This window comes from Mauremys mutica, chromosome 2 (genome assembly GCF_020497125.1).
Source record: "Mauremys mutica isolate MM-2020 ecotype Southern chromosome 2, ASM2049712v1, whole genome shotgun sequence".
NCBI classification, from domain to species: Eukaryota; Metazoa; Chordata; order Testudines; family Geoemydidae; genus Mauremys; species Mauremys mutica.
This window is the reverse complement of record NC_059073.1, coordinates 190435460-190453283: the sequence shown is the minus strand read 5'-3', so window position 1 is coordinate 190453283 and position 17824 is coordinate 190435460. Positions and strand designations below refer to the sequence as shown.

The 17824-nt window shown below is 41.0% G+C and overlaps 1 protein-coding gene across 4 annotated transcripts in view; it reads right to left on the bottom strand.

The window, feature by feature from the left end:
- DDC (dopa decarboxylase) overlaps positions 1 to 17824 on the bottom strand; it is a 95946-nt gene that overhangs the window by 25531 nt on the left and 52591 nt on the right. For 3 of the 4 annotated variants that reach the window (XM_045006612.1, XM_045006609.1, XM_045006611.1), the window contains 4 exons: positions 17587 to 17653; positions 12845 to 12939; positions 8502 to 8569; positions 2189 to 2265 (listed from right to left, as the gene is read on the bottom strand). In XM_045006612.1, the coding sequence (XP_044862547.1) occupies positions 2189 to 2265; positions 8502 to 8569; positions 12845 to 12939; positions 17587 to 17653 (307 nt within the window). Of the gene's footprint in view, positions 1 to 2188; positions 2266 to 8497; positions 8570 to 12844; positions 12940 to 17586; positions 17654 to 17824 lie in introns of those variants that run through there. The other variant, XM_045006613.1, reaches the window with a different exon arrangement.

The window sequence follows — 17824 nt, the reverse complement described above, 5'->3', positions numbered from 1 at the left end:
CTTTGGTGGGTAGTGTTAAACAGGGCTTGCATTTCTCCTGCTCTCACTCTATCTGGTGAGACTAGAAGACCTCAGATTTCAGTACTGCCAATTTCACAATTTTCATGACAGCTAATATTCAGTTTAACTTTTAAAAAAAAGAAAGCAGATTTTCACATAAGATACGTAACTCTCAGTGCCTATGTGTAGTTATAGTCATTCATATTTCTTGTAATAAAAACATTGTTCTAAGAAAGCATGTTTCTTGGAAATTTTAGCCAGAGAGGACAAACCTCATTGCCACAGCTTGTGCAATTTCCTGATTATTGCTTTGTTTCACATTTGCATTGTATTAAAATCAGAGTCAGCTCACATAGCCAGGAATTAGGAAATTCCCCTACATTTAGTACCCAAGTCTTTTTAAAAGTTACTGGGGTAGAAAAGGTTACTTTGTTCTCTATCTCCTGGAATTATCTCATCTAAATTAGAATGAGATGTTTGTTGGGTTTGGGGTTGGAAAATCCCAGGACCTGGTGCCAAAGCCTAATGTTGATACAACAAGAAAACTTCCTAACATTGCATTATTTCATATAACAAGTAATACACTGTCCCCTGAGTAGTTTGAAGATACAAACCACAGAGCATTATAATGGACAAGTGAAGGGCCCTGTTTTTGATAGATGTAATTGTTAAACGTGCAACTGAAAATATAATTTAATTAAATTATTTATTTTAATCTGTATCTAACAAGGGCAAACTTCTCATAATGTAGCAATTTCACTCTGAAAAATGTGCTCCCCTTTCCTTACACAGTGAAGAGATAAAATAGGCCTATTTACACGGGGAAGGAGGGATACACAGAAGGGAAAGGCAGAGGCTAAGGTAGCACCAGTCAGTTTGTGCAGCTGTCCCTAGCACCTTCGTAGTTGCTACCCAGAGACTCATGTCCTTGTGACCGAAGGGGTCACATTCAACAGAAATGGAAGAAGTCAGGAGAACAGCCATACTACAGAGTAAGTTTCTATTCTAGGGCAGGGAACGTTACTATGCAACTTGTACCATAAGTCAGTGGTACCCTGCACAACTGTAATTGCCCTGCACAGTTCTAAACAATTGTGGGGGTGGGAGGTGGGCAGCTGGTGGTGGAACAGAAGCCATTCCGCAATTACTGGATATGTGCCAAGAGCAACGTTGACACATGAAGATATCCTATGCATGGACTAAGAGCTGCAATGTCTTCACTGGCATTTTACAAAGACACCAGGTCTGCACAAGATTTGTAGGCTTCACTTTATCCTCTGTCACTTTATCCTCTGATGACTGGCCCTTTAAGGTGTAATGGGGCCAGCCCTACCTGTGCCTCATTCAGCACTCCTCCCCAAGTAGGGAAAATTAGTGTAGCCACATGACAGGTAGATCATGTGGTTAAATCAGCCCAGGCCTGGAGATAAAAGAGAAGCTTCCAGAGATGCAAATAGCCCTACCTGGGAGTAAAGGATGAAGCAGAAAGGGGCCAGCCTGAAGAAGCTAATCAAGGACTGCAGCCAGCCTGAGTTATCCGGGCAGACACTGAAGGAATGCTCTGTGATTCCTGAGTCAAGGGGAGCAAGGGCTGGACTTGAGGGACAAAAGAACAGTTTGATTGATTTGATATGCTGTAAGAGACTCAATAAATGAGACTCCATATAAAGGGGTGTGTGTGTCTTGCTGCAAGTATTCTGGTATTATCATGATGCAGCTTCATAAAATTGTTTTCCATCAACTACATTCATATCAGTTAAAATTTACTTCGTTTACTTCTGCATCCTTGGAGAACGCAGCTACTATCTTATCACTCTATGAAGTCCTGCATTTCTGTCCCGTGGGAAACTCATATATTTTGAAATTTTGCTTTCATCTTGAATTGGGCAAAAAAGCAAAATAATGAATTGTTTTTCAGAGCAGAAAGTTGAGAACATTTTTTATTGAAAAATGATGAATGATTTAAATAGGGATTAGGTGTTTAACTCTGTTTAGGCACTTTTGAAAATCTGACTAGGCACTTATCTACCTCTATAGGCTCCTAAATATATTTGAAAATCTGATCCTAGTCACTTTTGAAAATGAGATTTAGATTATTTGAAAAGTTTTATCCCTAACCTTTCACTGAGTTTTGCAATAAAAAAAAAAGTGTGGATAAAACAAAGATCTTATTTAAATGCAAAATTACCAGATTCCTGATGGCAATGCTGCAGGTAAAGAGGATCTAATTTAAAGGCATTTGTTAAGTCTGATCTCTTCTTCACCCTGCACAAAAAGACCAACATGGATTAGATTATCACAGCATTGTCTCACCTAAGACAAAAGACTTAGGTAAGGAAATCAGATAAGGAAAATCAGTTTCAGTCACATATTTCCAATGTACTACCTAGTCCTTATATAGGGCCCAATCCTGCAAACCTTTATTTTCTACATTGTCACTGCTCACTGGAAGCCCTGAAGTTAGAGTTTGCAGCATTGAACTCTTACTGCATATTTAAAAAACAGACAGGAAACAAACACACACAAAGTCCTTCCACGGGGAAAACAGGCACTCACACCAGAACACGTGAGCTAGTTAAGACGATAGTAAAATTAGTGGTAAATGCAATATTTCCAGCTATATGTTGAAGCAATTGCATTGTCAGAGGTACCATGGCTTTGAAGGCTTGATGTAATGTAATGATCTCTGAAAGACAAGCTCCGTTGAGTGTAAAACTAGTGGGCAGTGTAGCTGGAATAACTTTCAAAGGCAAATTATTTTTTTCTTGTAAAGGGAAGAAGCTACATCATATTGATTAGTAATAATAAGTATTTTGATGGCATAATCTTTATTTGTAGAGGGAGTCACTCATACACAACAAATAATGGGCAATCTACATGAGATGAGATTAGATACCCCAAAGATAGAGACTATTTTGTCACCATATTAGGCTTGTAAATATTTGATAAAATAACTAAGAACATTAGTATGGGATAGCAAAGAGAAAATGGTCAACAAAACCTATTTCTTGTACAATATTCTGCATGTTTGTTTCTAATTGGATTTATTTGTAAATTTCTACCTAAACATCTAATTTCCAATATCTTACTCTTTGTATGCATGTAAGTATATGTCAAATGCACACACACTCTACATCAGGGGTCCCCAACATGGTGCCCGCGAACACCATGGCGCCCGGCGGGGTACCTAAGTGTGCCCGCACACTGGCCGGCGGACGAGCATCCGCCAAAATGCCACTGACAAGCTGCGTCATCCAGAGGCATTGCCACCGAAATGCCACCAATTTTCGGCGGTGACACCTCTGGATGACGCTACTTGTCGGTGTCATTTTGGTGGCGACGCCTATTGACGTTGCCGCTTGTCAGCAGAATTTCTGCAGATGCTTGTCCGCCGCCACGGTCCTTTGTGGCTTGTCGTCTGGCGCTCGCCAGATGAAAAAGGTTGGGGACCACTGCCTATATGCACTCAATATAATGTTCCAAAAGATAACATTCATTCCTTATATTTAAGGAGATAAACAGGTGCATAATTTTAAGTGCATAAGCAGCAATTGAAGTCAATGGGACTTGTGCACAAAGTTACATGCCTGCTTAATTATTTGCCTGGGCCACATTGGGTCAGGAGGAAACTGTAACCATACTTTGGAGGTATGAAGCAATGAACCATTAGAATTAGAGATCCACCCCTTCTTTTGCAACATCCAGTATTGATCAATATCAGAGAAAGGACATCTGATTAAACAACATTTGCTATGGTGTGACAATTTTTTCAAAAGGTGCTTAAATGTTTTCAACTCCCACTCCTACTAGCTCATAGGTGGATACTTAGAAACAATTGTGTCGGTGAGCCCTGCAGGTACTAAACGGACGTTATTGTTTGTAAAGGGGATATGGTTTTTCCCAGGTAAAGTCTCAAAGATTCTATCTGACAATAAGAAAATGTCTATTTGAGAGGGCTTTATTTAAAAAAAAAAGTCTAAAATCCTAAGAAATAAAGCCAATAGAGCTGCATCTGCACACACCAGGTCTAAATTTGATCCTGAGTAGTTAAGATTCCCCACAATGAATTTTAGCTTCTAACACTGAATACATCTGAGGGTTTAAGTCATGCCCTTACCTTCATTTGTGCATACCACTGTCTGATTTAAGGTCTCTGTACATATTTTAGAAAGTTCCTTTGATACCTTATGGGGGTTGAAGCTTTTTAAAAGATCTGAAGTCATGCTAATAGACCCATTAGCTGGCTGAGATTTGCACATTAAAGGTTCATACCACCAAGTGCACAATAAAAATCCCTCTGAATAGAATAATGAAATCATTATGAAAAGTAGTTACCTATTTTGATTGCACAACTGCGGCTTTTAAAGACCTCAATTATCATGTCCATTTTAATTTATAAAGAAAATAACCAAAATGATTACTTCTCATTATAGATTAACTCCTTGTAAAATTTTATTTTAAACTATAAAAAACATTTTCCTTTTAAAAAATAATATGTTCAAAATCCTTTAGTGTGCTGTAAGCCAGGTTGTCAATCCAGAGCACACCGGCTTCCTGCACACTGACTGGTTGTGTGGACGCTGCTATCACACATTGAAAGTTCCTTAGTGCACTTTTGATGCTTTGGAACAGCAGTAGGTCAAAGTGCATTATGGACCTTTTAATGTATGATTGCAGGGTCTAACTGGCCAGTTGGTGTGTGGCAGGCTTGTGAGCTGTAGATCACACCCTGGCTTGCTGCACACTAAATTGCCATGTAGAGAAGCCCTCAGCCTCCTTTGAAAATCCCAGCCTTTATGAATATATTTCCATCTAATGTTTCACCTTTGTATTGGGTGGCATTCCCATTCTTAAGAGAGGTGAGGTTTAAACCTGGACCGTGTTTAGGCTGCAGTTCAAGGTTTGGGTTCAGGCTTGGCTTCAGGCCCCTCTTCAGCAAAGCACTTACTCCTAAACTTACCTTTAAGTACACGTTTAATTCCCTTTTAAATCAGCGGGACTTAAGCACATGCTTAAGTGCGTTGCTGAAGTGAGGCCCTAATGGCACCAACATCTTGCAATGTATTCTGATGAAGCTTCAGCCCAAAGTGGCAGAAATCTTCCCAGATCTCACGAGATTTTCCTCCATACAGAGTCAAAATCTTATGAGAGCAGCAGCTTTTGTGAGATCTTTTATCTGGTGGAATCAGAAATATGTCCTTCTGGTTTTAGATCAGACCCACAACCAAAATTATAGGGATGCCTATGCGTTTCAGGCTGCAGTTTCAAAGTGATAACTACAGTATAAATGCCTTGGCAGATTAGACAGGCAAGAATAAGAAACTGGCCCTGTGCATGCATGTGAATAGATGTAAACACCATTGTATTTGAATCCGAGGGAGAAATCTAAACGAGCAAATTGCTACAGGAGGTCATTTACAGTAAGTATCACAGCTTTGCTAAGAAGAGACTTCTGCAGTTGTTTGCAGAAGAATTTGGGAGCGCTGGATTGTTCCAGCAGTGCTTTCCCCACTTCTGACTAATTAACTGGATCTATGGGAAAGGTAATTCATTGGAAAGATGAGGCAGAGAAAGTGACTGATGTAAAGGATTAGCTAGAGAAAACAAACAAAAAAGCCCTCCACAATAGTGCTATGAAGGGTAACTCATCCTGGCAGCACATAGATAATGAATGTGTGTGAACAACACCATAAAGTGGTAATCCAGAAGGGCAATAAGGGAACTTTTCAAGTTATTGGGGGAAAATATAGGAGGATTAATAATGGAATATAGTGCTGCCCACATATAAAAGATCATATGTCTGGAGACAGTTGCTTTCATATATGGAGGTTTGTTTCCCCCAAAGCTTTCCTGTGGGTCAGAAACCAACATTGCTATATTTTTATGATCATTCAGTGTTACTGAGGAGTAAGTTGAAGGTATTCTGCTGCTAGTGTTATTGGCCTGCCTGGAGTGGTTTGGCTCTTTCTTGATACAAACAGGATCATTTTAATAATAATAAAAAATAATAAAAAATCAGACTAATAAAATAATAATACTAATTGATAGTGCATTTAAAGAGAAAGGAAGAGAGACCCTGATGGCTGTATGTACTTCTGAGCACCCATTAACTTCAGCAGAAACTGCAGGTTCTCACTCCTGTGAAAGTCATGCTACTTTTGTGCCTAACTTTAAGCACACAGGTTTGGACCTTGCTCTGTGGACTGAGAACTAAATAGGTATAGTTTATCCATCCGCAGTGAATTGCAAACTACCTCTACGGCCTGAGACTGTATGTCCCTGGAGTCTGGGAGGAACCCTATCTCCTTCCATATGATTATGCACAAACCAGTGCACAAAGTGTGAGTTCACTGTTCCAGTGCTGTCTAGAAAGTTGTTCTACATCACAGAAGTTATCTGTCATGATAAACCGTCACCTGGGAAATTCAGTTTAAAAAACTACATTCAAAACGTTAAAGTTGCCAAGTAAAGAATTCAAAATGAAGAGAGTTTGGACTTTACAAAGTTAAGGTTGCCTGGAATTTTGAGTGAATTCTTTTAAGGTTATTTTTTACAATTGTGCATACACGCATATGTACAGATTTTTAAATATCTGGGCTTTGGCAGAGTAGGAGCAATACAATTCAAAAAAATGACTTTGTAATTTTTTAATATACTTTTAACTTGGCTTCACAGAATTATGAGGGGAAGGGATTAAGGAGGAGATTTTCCAAGGGATGCACAAATGTAAGTGAGGAATCTCACTGCCATTTGTGCCTTTGAAAATCTCCTCTTAAATGCCTGAGTCTCCTCTGACTTACACCAGTTTTACATTGGTGTAACTCCATAGATTTATGTCCATGCAAGCAAGAGCAAATTCATACTCTAACAATGTCTAGATATTGCACCATTCAGTAATTATTTTGTGATTTACACTACTTTCCTTTCAAAGAAATGAAAAGCGTTTGCTCTAACTGCTCATGAATGCAGCTACTGAGTTTCTTCTTATTACTTTTTCTTGCCATAAGAGGCCCGTTAATTTATGAGAACTGAATTGAGAGAGAAAGCCAAGAGGATGATGGTTCATTTCCTCACTTCCATCAGTGGCTTCTCAGACACTTGGTTCTCTGAATCATGAAAGGGAGTTGAGGGAGAAGCAAAAAAATGAATTCTGCCCTTCTCCCTTCTAACGTTTACACAGAGACACACTCTGTGTTTACACATGAGATAATTACACTCTAGGGCTTGGTTCTAAACCACAAAATATTCTTTATTGAGATGTGACTACCAGTAAGAATGAGGCAGAATCAAAACACCAGACACAGGGACTATTTCTGTTCTGCATTTGCACAGCATCTAGCACAATGGGGGTCCTAGTTCATGATGAGGGCTCCCAGGTGCTACAGTGGTGAATAATCATAATAACCTACTGATACCTACCAAAAAGAAGAACATTTGCAGCAGGACACTGATCTGGACAGTTTAGAGTTAGCAACCCTAACCTACAAGTTGAAAAGCTCCTATTACATGGTGATGTGTACATTTGTAACGGGATGGCACAAAAGTCTCATGTTTTTACACATTCGTAATGCTGAAGATAAGAAAGAAGGAAAGGAGAGAGGGAACATACTGATAATTAGTACTGTTCCAGATTTTTCAGTTGATTTTTTTAAAATGAAAAATGGCCCTTTTTCCAAAATGAAAATGTTAGTTTTTCAACAAAAAATGGAAAGGCATTTTTTTTTCTTCAGTTTTTGAAAATGGAATGTTTTTTTAAAAAAATGATTTTTTTTTAAAAAGTTTCTTTTGAATTTTTTCATGGAAAATATTTACCATTTCCTGAGCAGCTCTTTTGGTAATCAATATACTCAGATGGTGGGTGACTGCGAGATGCTGGCAATACACTTAGTTTTGATGGGACGCTCTAAGACCTAGCTATGGGATTGTCTGTTATGAGAATTTTATATTATTCTGTTTATTATTATTATTCTCCTTGTGATGATGATTGTTTCCTTTAGGCCATTTTGCTTTGTGTCCCCAACGTACCTGCAGGTTTCTCTGTGGCAGCTCTTTGGAACACAAAATACAGTCTTGCTCCTCACACATGAATAATGAAAATAATTGAAAAACATTTGCAAAGGCTTTTTTGAATTGCACTGCTCTGAATCTACTAAAGTCCAGACTCTATAAACAAAGGCTTTTAAAGTGTGCAGTCAGAGAGACCATATCAAAATGGAAAAAGAAGTTTGGTGTAATGTGCAATTCATTTCTTTAAATGATGGGCACAAAATGGAATAGATCTGAATCTCCTGGATTTTTATGTCTAGCTCCAAACTTCAGGGCTCAGACCCATCTCTGGTTTTCTACCACCTCAGTCAAACAATTTATCATACTACTGTGCATCATTCACTTAGACAAAACTCCATATTTCTATGTGACAAAGGGAATAAGTGTTTAGAAAGAGTGTGCTTCACCATAAAGTTCACTATTTCTGACAACTTTATAAATCCTGTATTACTTACCACATAGCTGAGCAGTCAAAATTCACTAGGAGCCATTTGTGCGGGTTAAAGTTAAATGAATCTGCAAACTGACAGGGTTTTAAAAAAAGAAGAATTAGAAAAAATATGGGTCAGAGTCCTCAAGTTATAAAAGCACTGTCCATTTTCCCAATTGCACCCAGATTCAGGACAGCACTAAAACAAACAAAATGCTTTCCTGAAATTCCAAAGTAAATGAGAGTTATATGTGCATGCTGAGTGAAATTCATCCCGCACAGAGGACCAGCACGTAAGCCTCATGTAAGCCTTCTGGGGTCAACAGGACTACAACAGGACTACATGCTTGCTCTGTTATACATATGCTTAAGTACACTTTGCTGAATCAGAGCCATTATGCATACACACAAGGGAGCAGAAATCAGGGTGCTTGGACAACCTAACTTCTGGCATCTCCTAAATCTTGAATGTTTGACTTGTGCCATTGATAATGTGCTTTTAATACAGATTTTATGAACTTTATTTTAATATATATCATATATAAACATCATCTCAATGTAAACAAAAAAACTCATTATAAACAAGACATCCCAAATTTTGGTTTTTAGCCCATTTTCTACTCAAGAGTTCCTAGATTTCACTATTTCACAGAGTGAGAAATTAATATTATAAACATAGACATATATTTTATATGTGCACGCACACACAGGTAATAGATTTTGATCTAGAATTGTGTTTCAGTCAGTCTAACCACAGAATTAAACGTGGTCAAAAATCATTTTTCCCCTAAATTTTTTTCGTTTAGTCAGAGTCATTTCTCATCTAAACTAAATGTATACAAACCCCACCCCACCCCTTTCAACCAGTTCTACACAGAACGCATGGCTACACATTAAATTTTTGACAATATCAACTTCACATTACATGTATTCAAGACAGAAGCTTCCCATGCTGTGAAAGGCATGAAGGACATTTGTGTTGAAAGTCTTCTCCTTTAGGTCCTCTGGCAGCGGTCGATGTTGAACAGCAGGGACACAAAGGAGAAGTGGGGATCTTGAAGCACCAGTCGCCACCTAATAGCTATCTTTTCACATTTGTTTCTCATTAACTTCCTCATATTTGGTGAAAGGGCAGTGGTTGCCCATGTTGGAGGAGTTTTTTATCCTTCTAATATCTGAGGTAGGGATACTATTCAGAGCTGCTGAATAGTTGCTACACTGACAGATGCTGGCTGTGCAATGGATGCTGATTCATTTCCTACAGGAACCTATAAAAATAATTAATAAAACCCACACAGGAAATTATAGCAAGCTACATTTGCTGATAAAAAAAAAGAATGAGAGAGAAATGCTTCATTTGTTAGGTTTTTCCTCCTCTTTTATTAGTCTACCTATCAGAGCTGCTCTGTTTAAATGACCAAACAGTGATATTTTCTCCATTGACGTGGAAGACAAGGACTTATCTGTCTGTGTGAGGGGAGCATCAGGAAATTACAGCACCCTTATCTAAGCAACTAAGTACCAGCTGACTCAGTAAGAGGAAAAGAAAAAGGAACCTGAGAGTTATTGGAAGAAAATTTCAACTGACTCATTTTCAAATATTAAACACCATCTGTTATAGACACAGAAACAGTCTGGCCTTATATGTAGGGTTGCCAATTTTGGTTGGACGTGTTCCTGGAGGTTTCATCAAATGACAAAATCTTTAATTAAAGATGAATCTTTAATTTCTGGAGACTCCAGGACAATCCTAGAGGGTTGGGAACCCTATGGTATATGCCCTATAGGAGGTATATAGTAATACTTCTATGTCTTGCTTTCAAAACAGGTGAGATAGTGGTCGTTATATTTTTTAAACTTTATAGAATTAGGATGTTAAAATGTTCTCTACCAGGATATTTAAGCAAAAGTCACCCTCTCTCATGCTGGGTTGATTTCAGGGCTACTTGGTATTTTGAACAGCACATTTTTGTGCGTGTGTAAAAATTGCAGAAATGGTTTTACCTGACAGGGTAACCATTATAAACTACATCCATTTTTGATATGATCAAATTGTGAGAGTTGGCAAAGCTAAGTTTTGCTTCTCTGTGGAGCAAGTTTGTCTGTGTTCAACTCCGCATTTTTGCGCAAATTATATGATCTACAAGCAGCTGTAAGGATTCACTCCCAAGAGGAGCATATCAAAAATGGATCTATGATTCTCAAATCTTTTAATGTTACCTTATTTATACAAATTGCTCCCAAATGTGCCTAAGACCACAGTTATGAGTTTAGGTTGCTGCCTTTTGTAGCTTAGCCTGTTAGGACAAACTTACTGAATGATGACTAAGATGGGCCCAAAAACCAAAACTGGACATACAGCCCTTTCTCTAAACTTAGGGAGGATCTGGATTGAATTTAACAGCTGACCCCTGTCTTGATAGTGGTCTGAATCAACAATCCAACATTTTAATATAATCCTTCCTTACTTGGAACTTAAAAGAAGTTTATGTCCTGATCAAGATCCAAACTATGGGAAGAAGCAACTCCCAGGTACTCTTGGAGTCGTTTCTGCTGATTTGGGGATCATTTGTGGGACGGGGACAGGGACTACACTGGCACACAAACCTACGCCTCCTCCTCCAATATCACAGTGCCAGAAGAGGTGCTGGGGGGCCAGAGAAAGGAAATGCTCTTTGCCAGCATAGCCAGACTTACACAAAGTTTGCTTTCTATCCATCACTTTCAATATTTTGTACAGAAGTGCAGCATCTTGATCAAGCATGGACTCTGAGTTACAGTCACAGGAAAGCAGAGGTTTAAGAATCTACGGGGCCTTTCTTTTTTGTCAGCTGACAAGAGTGTGTGTAGGAGGGTTGCAGGAATCTCCTGATTCTACGAAGTACATTCTGGTTTACTAAATAATGTTATGTGAGGTCTGAAATGAAAGCCAGTGTCACATTGGTCATTAATATCATTGTGAAATGTATGTACAGATACTATGTAAGGAGTTATGGATACACACTGAAAATATGTTTTTAAACTCTGTATCAAGGTATTAGACACAAGGAAGAGTGAAAAACAGGTTTACTGTCAGACTGGGATGTCTCTCCATCTATTTGTTTACATCTAAATTGAGTCTTGTCTTGTTTACAATGGGTCTCTATCTCCAGTCTGAACTGAATGTAAATGAAGGATTGTAAGACAGAACTAACAGGACAGTGAACACAGCAGGGGCAGAGAACCTTACCTTGAGGTACATATCAAATATTTACTTGAGTATATTTGGGTAGGGAGGAAAGGGATGCCCTGGCACTCTTCACTGAAGAAGTAAGAGGATAGAGATTTTGCTTAATGAAAAAAAGGGGTGTACGTTGGCGAGAACTTTGGGTGAGATAAACATCTTTAGATTAAAGTCACTTGTTAGTCAAGTTTAGTATCTAGAAAGCATGTTATGATTTTGTTTTCCATGTAACCATTTGTTTCCAATATTCATAGATTCTAAGGCCAGAAGGGACCATTTTGATCATCTGGTCTTACCACCTGTATAACACAGGGCCATAGAACTTCCCCAAAATAATTCCCATGATTCTTTTCTGAACCCTCTCCAATTTATTAATGTCCTTTTTGAATTGTGGGCACCAGAACAGAACACAGTATACAGTATTCAAGCAGCGGTTGCACCAGTGCCAAATTCAGCGGTAAAATAACCCTTCTGCTCTTATGCGAGATTCCCTTGTTTAATTGTCCCAGGATCTCATTAGCTATTTTGGCCACAGAGTCACACTGGGAGCTCATATTCAGCTAATTATCATCCACAACTCCCAAATCTTTTTCAGAGTCACTGCTTCCCAGGAAAGAGTCCCCCATCCTGTAAGGCTGCCCTACATTCTTTGTTCCTAGATATATACATTTACATTTAGCCGTATTCAAATGTGTATTGTTCACTTGCACCCAGTTTATCAAGTGATTTAGATATTCTTACTCACTATTACTTGAATCGCTATTCTTTGATAATAAACTTATTCTTGTTTTCACTATATATATGTACACACACACACACACACCCCTATGTTAAGCAAAGTGATGGTCCTCAGTTGAATCTTACAAGCTGGTATGTACTGTCCTTTGAGAACAGCAGCTCTGGCAATACTGTGAGTGCCCAGTGGATAAGGGGCTGGAAACTGAGTATTTGGGGGTTGGTGTGTGCCTATCGCACCTTGTACACAGAGAGCAAGGCCTGCAGGGGGCCAGGAAGGCTTGTACTCCCAGAGGTTGTTGGTTTCAGGGAGCTAATCCACAGCAGGCACAGACAAGACTGCTTCACACTAAGGGTAGGTGGTGCTGAGGTCCCACGCAACCCTGGTACCCCTGTGGAGCATCACAAACCTCCACGCCATTTAGGAGATGTCGGAATTCAGGGCAGATGAAAGCACTCCCTGCATATGCTGCATCAATATGCATCCAGATATTCTCCTTATTGCCTGGAAAAAAATGAAGGAAATTAAATAAGCAAAGACAGCTTTTTTCTTTAAAACATTTTCTTAATTTGCATTAGACCAAGTGACTAGAGAGGATTTGCAGTCCCTGCATTTTTGGGGTTTTTTTTTTGCCATTCATATTTTATCAATTCAATTAGGACAGAGATCTAAGAGGTCACATCACATAGGTCTCTGTTCTACTAAAGAATTCATGCACACAGATCCTTCCCATCTCCACAGTTCTATTAGCAGGATCGAGCCCTTGGACACTCCATTTACTATTAACTTGCAATACACAATCTCATTTTTAAGCATCCTGAATTGATCATAAGTTATGTATTTCTTTAAAAAAAAACTAGTGATGTTAATTAATTTCTATAAAGAACGCTCTCAATTTTTGTAACTGGAATAGCAACATGAGTTTTAACTTTGCTGGCCCTTTTTAGCAATGGCGGGAGCTCCAAGATGATACATTCTTATATAACATGAGTTTCCAGGGTCCTAACAGAGTGAACAAACTATTTACAGCAACCAATTTATTTTGGGATATTAAACTTTGTTCTTACCCATGAGCAAACTCTGACATATTACAAATCTGTTACCTTAAATTATTCAATAAGTTGTTTTTGCAAAAATATTTCAGAATATGGATCTCACCGTTCACTCTATGCAACTGTTCATTGACAGTAAGTCATATGGTAATATTTCTAGTCCCTGACTGGACAGCATTGAAACAAGCCAACAAAATCAGTCACAACAGCCACCACACACTTCTGGTGCATCTTTTTTTTACATTATATAAACACACACACACACACACACATTCTAATCAATATTCACAGGCAAAGATTAGTTACACAACTATTTGGATTCTTGTGAACTAAAATTCATTTGCATAAATGTTTGCAAAGAACACATTAAAATTGCGTATCCCCTCCACGTTAATTCTCAGCTTTTATTTGAACAAATGTTTGAGATTATTATTGTTGTTTTGCACTGAGTTCACCTGGCTGTGGGCGTGTCCCTCATTTTATGACTTATACATATGTACTCTGAGGGTGAAGTTCACCTCTGTGCAGAGGGGTCAGGACAAAGGCTTGTGCTTGACTCCTCTGCACAAGGGCAATTTCACCAAAAGTGATTTTAAAAAGCTCCACATTTGCAGCTTGTTATTCTACCCCAATGTGATGTGTCCCTATTTTACGATATTGAGTCTGCAGGCTATTTCCTGAACAGTATACTCATTACTAGCTGTTAAGCAAACGATGACAAACAGCCTAGGCGAGCAGGATTAGGAACAGATTGAAGCCCTGAAGCCAGTGAGCTGGAGCCAGTTCCCACCGGTTCGCGGGAACCGGTTGTTAAATTTAGAAGCCCTTTTAGAACCAGTTGTCCCGCGAGAGACAACTGGTTTGAAAAGGGCTTTTAAATTTAACAAAAGCCCCAGCAGCTGTCTGCCCTTCCCCCGGCCCCAGCTCACCTCACTCCACCTCTGCCTCCTCCCGTGAACGCTCCCGAGGCTTCTCCTCCCCCTCCCCGGCTTCCTGCGAATCAGGTGTTCGCGTGGGAAGCCTGGGAGAGCTGAGAAGGAAGCAGCGGCTTCCTGCAGGTGAGCTGGGGCAGAGGGGGTGGGGGGCGAGGAGGGCTCCAGGCGCCACACGGCTCAGGCCTGGCCCTCGACCCCATCCCCGGGCAGCGCGGCTCTGGCCTGGTCCTGACCTCGGCCAGGCGGCGCGGCTCCGATCCAGCCCCAGCCAGCTGTGCGCCCGACTCTGGCCCTGGCTGAGCGCCCCTGCTCTAGTCCCAACCCCGGCCGAGCAGCCCAACCCGGCCCGGCCCCCATCTCCAGGCAGCGCGGTAAGGGGGCAGGGAGCATGGAGGGGGTGTTGGACAGAAAGCAGGGGAGTTGCGGGGGTGGATTAGTGTCGGGGCAGTCAGAGGGCAGGGAACAGGGGGATTGAATGGGGGCAAGGGTCCCGGGGGGCAGTCAGGGAGAAGCAGGGGTTGGATGGGGCAGCAGGGGGCAGTCAGGGGACAGGGAAGGGGGTGGATGGGGCAGGGGTCTGGGGGGGGGCTGTCAAGGAAAGTGGGGGGTTGGATGGGGCAGGAGTCCCGGGGGGGGCATGACCCCCTCATGGGGTGAGGAAGAGGGAACCGGTTGTTAATATTTTGGCAGCTCATCACTGCCTGAAGCCTGTTTGTACTACATACACAGAAACAAATTATTACAATTCAAGCGTTCAGACAGGGCAACACACACTTTCTGTTTTTCCTCCAGATGAATTCACAACACAGCAAATCTCATCCTAGTTTTACCAGGACAGTTCTGGTTTTTCATACAATGTCCCTGTGCCCCAAAAACTTCTTTGAAGATGCCCAAAATAGTGAAATGAAAAATTGCAACCATCAAAGCATTCAGGGTTTTTTATAACTACAAAATGTTTGTTCTAGACATATTGCTATCCCAAGTGCAATCTATACCTGTATGTCACTCTGATTATGCAGTGAGCATGTGTTTCATACCAACCACTGTTCAAGGCCAAAGTTGTTCATAATTTGTCAGGTAACAATCTTGCAATAGGAGTCAATGATTCAGTCTAGTTAGTGCAACCCCTCCTGCTCTAGCCCCTAGTGGGTAAGTGGGAGGAGGGACAAGGAAAATACTTCTGTCCCTTCGTTTCTTACTTCTTTCGTCTCTATAGTGGCGGGAAGCAAAGAGACGAAAAATGCCATCCACATTGTTCAACGGTGGAAAACTTGAATGGACCTGTAAGGAGGAGGACAGCCTCTGAGGAAAAAGGGGGGAGCACATGCTGGAGGAATGCAGGAATGGCCCCTCCTCTATAAGCTTTCTGCCTCCTGTTGGCCAGGCAGAAGAAGATGGGAGCCAGATGGCTCCTTACTCCCCACTTTCATTAATCCAGTATTGCCAACTCTTATGATTTTATCACGAGTGGAGGGATTTCAGAGGGTGTCAGAGCCTGTCTTGAGATGATGCAAGAAGCTTCATCCTCCACACAGGTGGAAGCTGGCAGAGTCTCTCCCCTCCTCTCACCATCCTCATAGGAGGGGAGGAGATAGGAAAGAGCCTAGCACCTGAGAACAACTCCACTCCCTCTTCCCCTTCCCCGCCTGTGAGAAATATGGACAGGATGGTGCATCTGCTCCTCTCCCCCCCACCCCCCGTGAAACACCCGGCCTGGAAAGGAGTAGAGGGAGGGGAAAAGACCCCTAGATCTGCCTCCCAGCCTGAGAATAGGGAGTGGGGACCCTGTTGCAGTCCCCCATGCCTGGGAGCGGGGGGGGGGCCAAGAACCCCAGGAGGAACAGAGATGAGGCTTGGAGGGTAGGGCTGTACCATGGGGATGGGGACTGATGGAAGGGCTGAATTGATGGGGGCTGGGGTAAACCAACGTGGTGGGGCTGAACAGAGGGGGAAACTTGTGGACAGGATTAATTAGTGGGCAGGGGATGAATAAATAGGGGAGTAAGAGCTCCTGCAGCAAGGGCCAAAATCATTTTATCCAATAAATTGTTTTGCAGATACTGGGGTCAGGCAGAGAGAGTAAAGAAACTCAGAAGACAGACTGAGAAAACACAATAGAATCTTTTTCTTTAAAAAGTCTCATGACTTTTGGGCCAATCTCATGATTTTTGGGAATGGGGGGTCCGACTCATGACTTTTGATCTCCTGATATTGGCAATACTGTTCATTTAAACCCTGGACTGAAGTTTTTGGAGCCTCTTGCTCCATTTTTAGTGCCTCATCCTCCCTCCCTGTATTATAGGAGCTGTGTTTATTAGGATGCTAAGGCTAAATAGAATAGAACTTAGAATTTAATAGCAATAACTTGTGCGACTGTTTAGCTTCTTGCAACTTGCGGCTTGTGCAAGTAAGAGGCCAAAAGAGCCAGCTCCCAGGAGTGAAATAGATCTGTGATTTTACTGGTGGACCTTAGGCCTTGGGAAAAGGGGAGGCGAAGTCTTTGAGGAATGAGGTCCCTCTTTTGGTATGCTGTATCCCCCTCACAGGAGGCAGGGTGAGGGGATTTAGCAAAGTGAGCTGACTCTTAGAGGTAGGCTGAGGCAGTTGGGCTATATGGTGGGAGCCCTGTAATCCTGCATTGGACCCATGTAAATACCTGGTATATGGGAGACAGGACAGATAACAGTGATAAGTTACTAAAGTTGCGGCCTGCCACTTAAATCCACCCTTATGTCTCACCTCATTCACCTGTGTGTCTTGAGTGATGCAAAGTGACAGAGAGGCACAGGGAAGGACACAGAGTTCAGCTTTTTTTCCAGTCTGCTTCAGGTGGAACTTTTCTGACTCATGCAGAACAGACCAAAGAAAGGAGCCACAAAGTCATGCACGTAAGCATTTTGTGGTCCTAAAATATGTTGCCACCAAGGAGGTTTTTTAAAAACAAAACTTTGAAGCTATGGCCCTCTATCTTACCCTTTAGTTATCTGGCCTAAAAGTACAAGTTTGCTGCTTGAAGCAATATTAGAAAATAACTGCAAGTGAAAGATTTATAGACAGAATTATTGCCAATGGACACCGACATTGCATAACACCCAGGAAATGAATCAGCAAGAGACTGTACCTTATATTTAAATTTTAGAGAGAAGCAACAGGGAATGACTTACAAATAGGACCCAGTTCTAACAGTCTGTCAAAGGAGCAACAAGGTGTGGTTCCGAGTGTTGCACAAAACTGAAGAGAAAAACAAAAGTCAAAACTTTAAAATCAAATTTTCCAGCAAAGACAATTACCAACTGAGAAACAGCAAGCCACAAAGACCTCAAGGAATAGAAAGAACTCTGGTGATTTAGGACTTCTGAATACCTACACATAATTGCAGCCTTCTAATCAATACCTACCCAA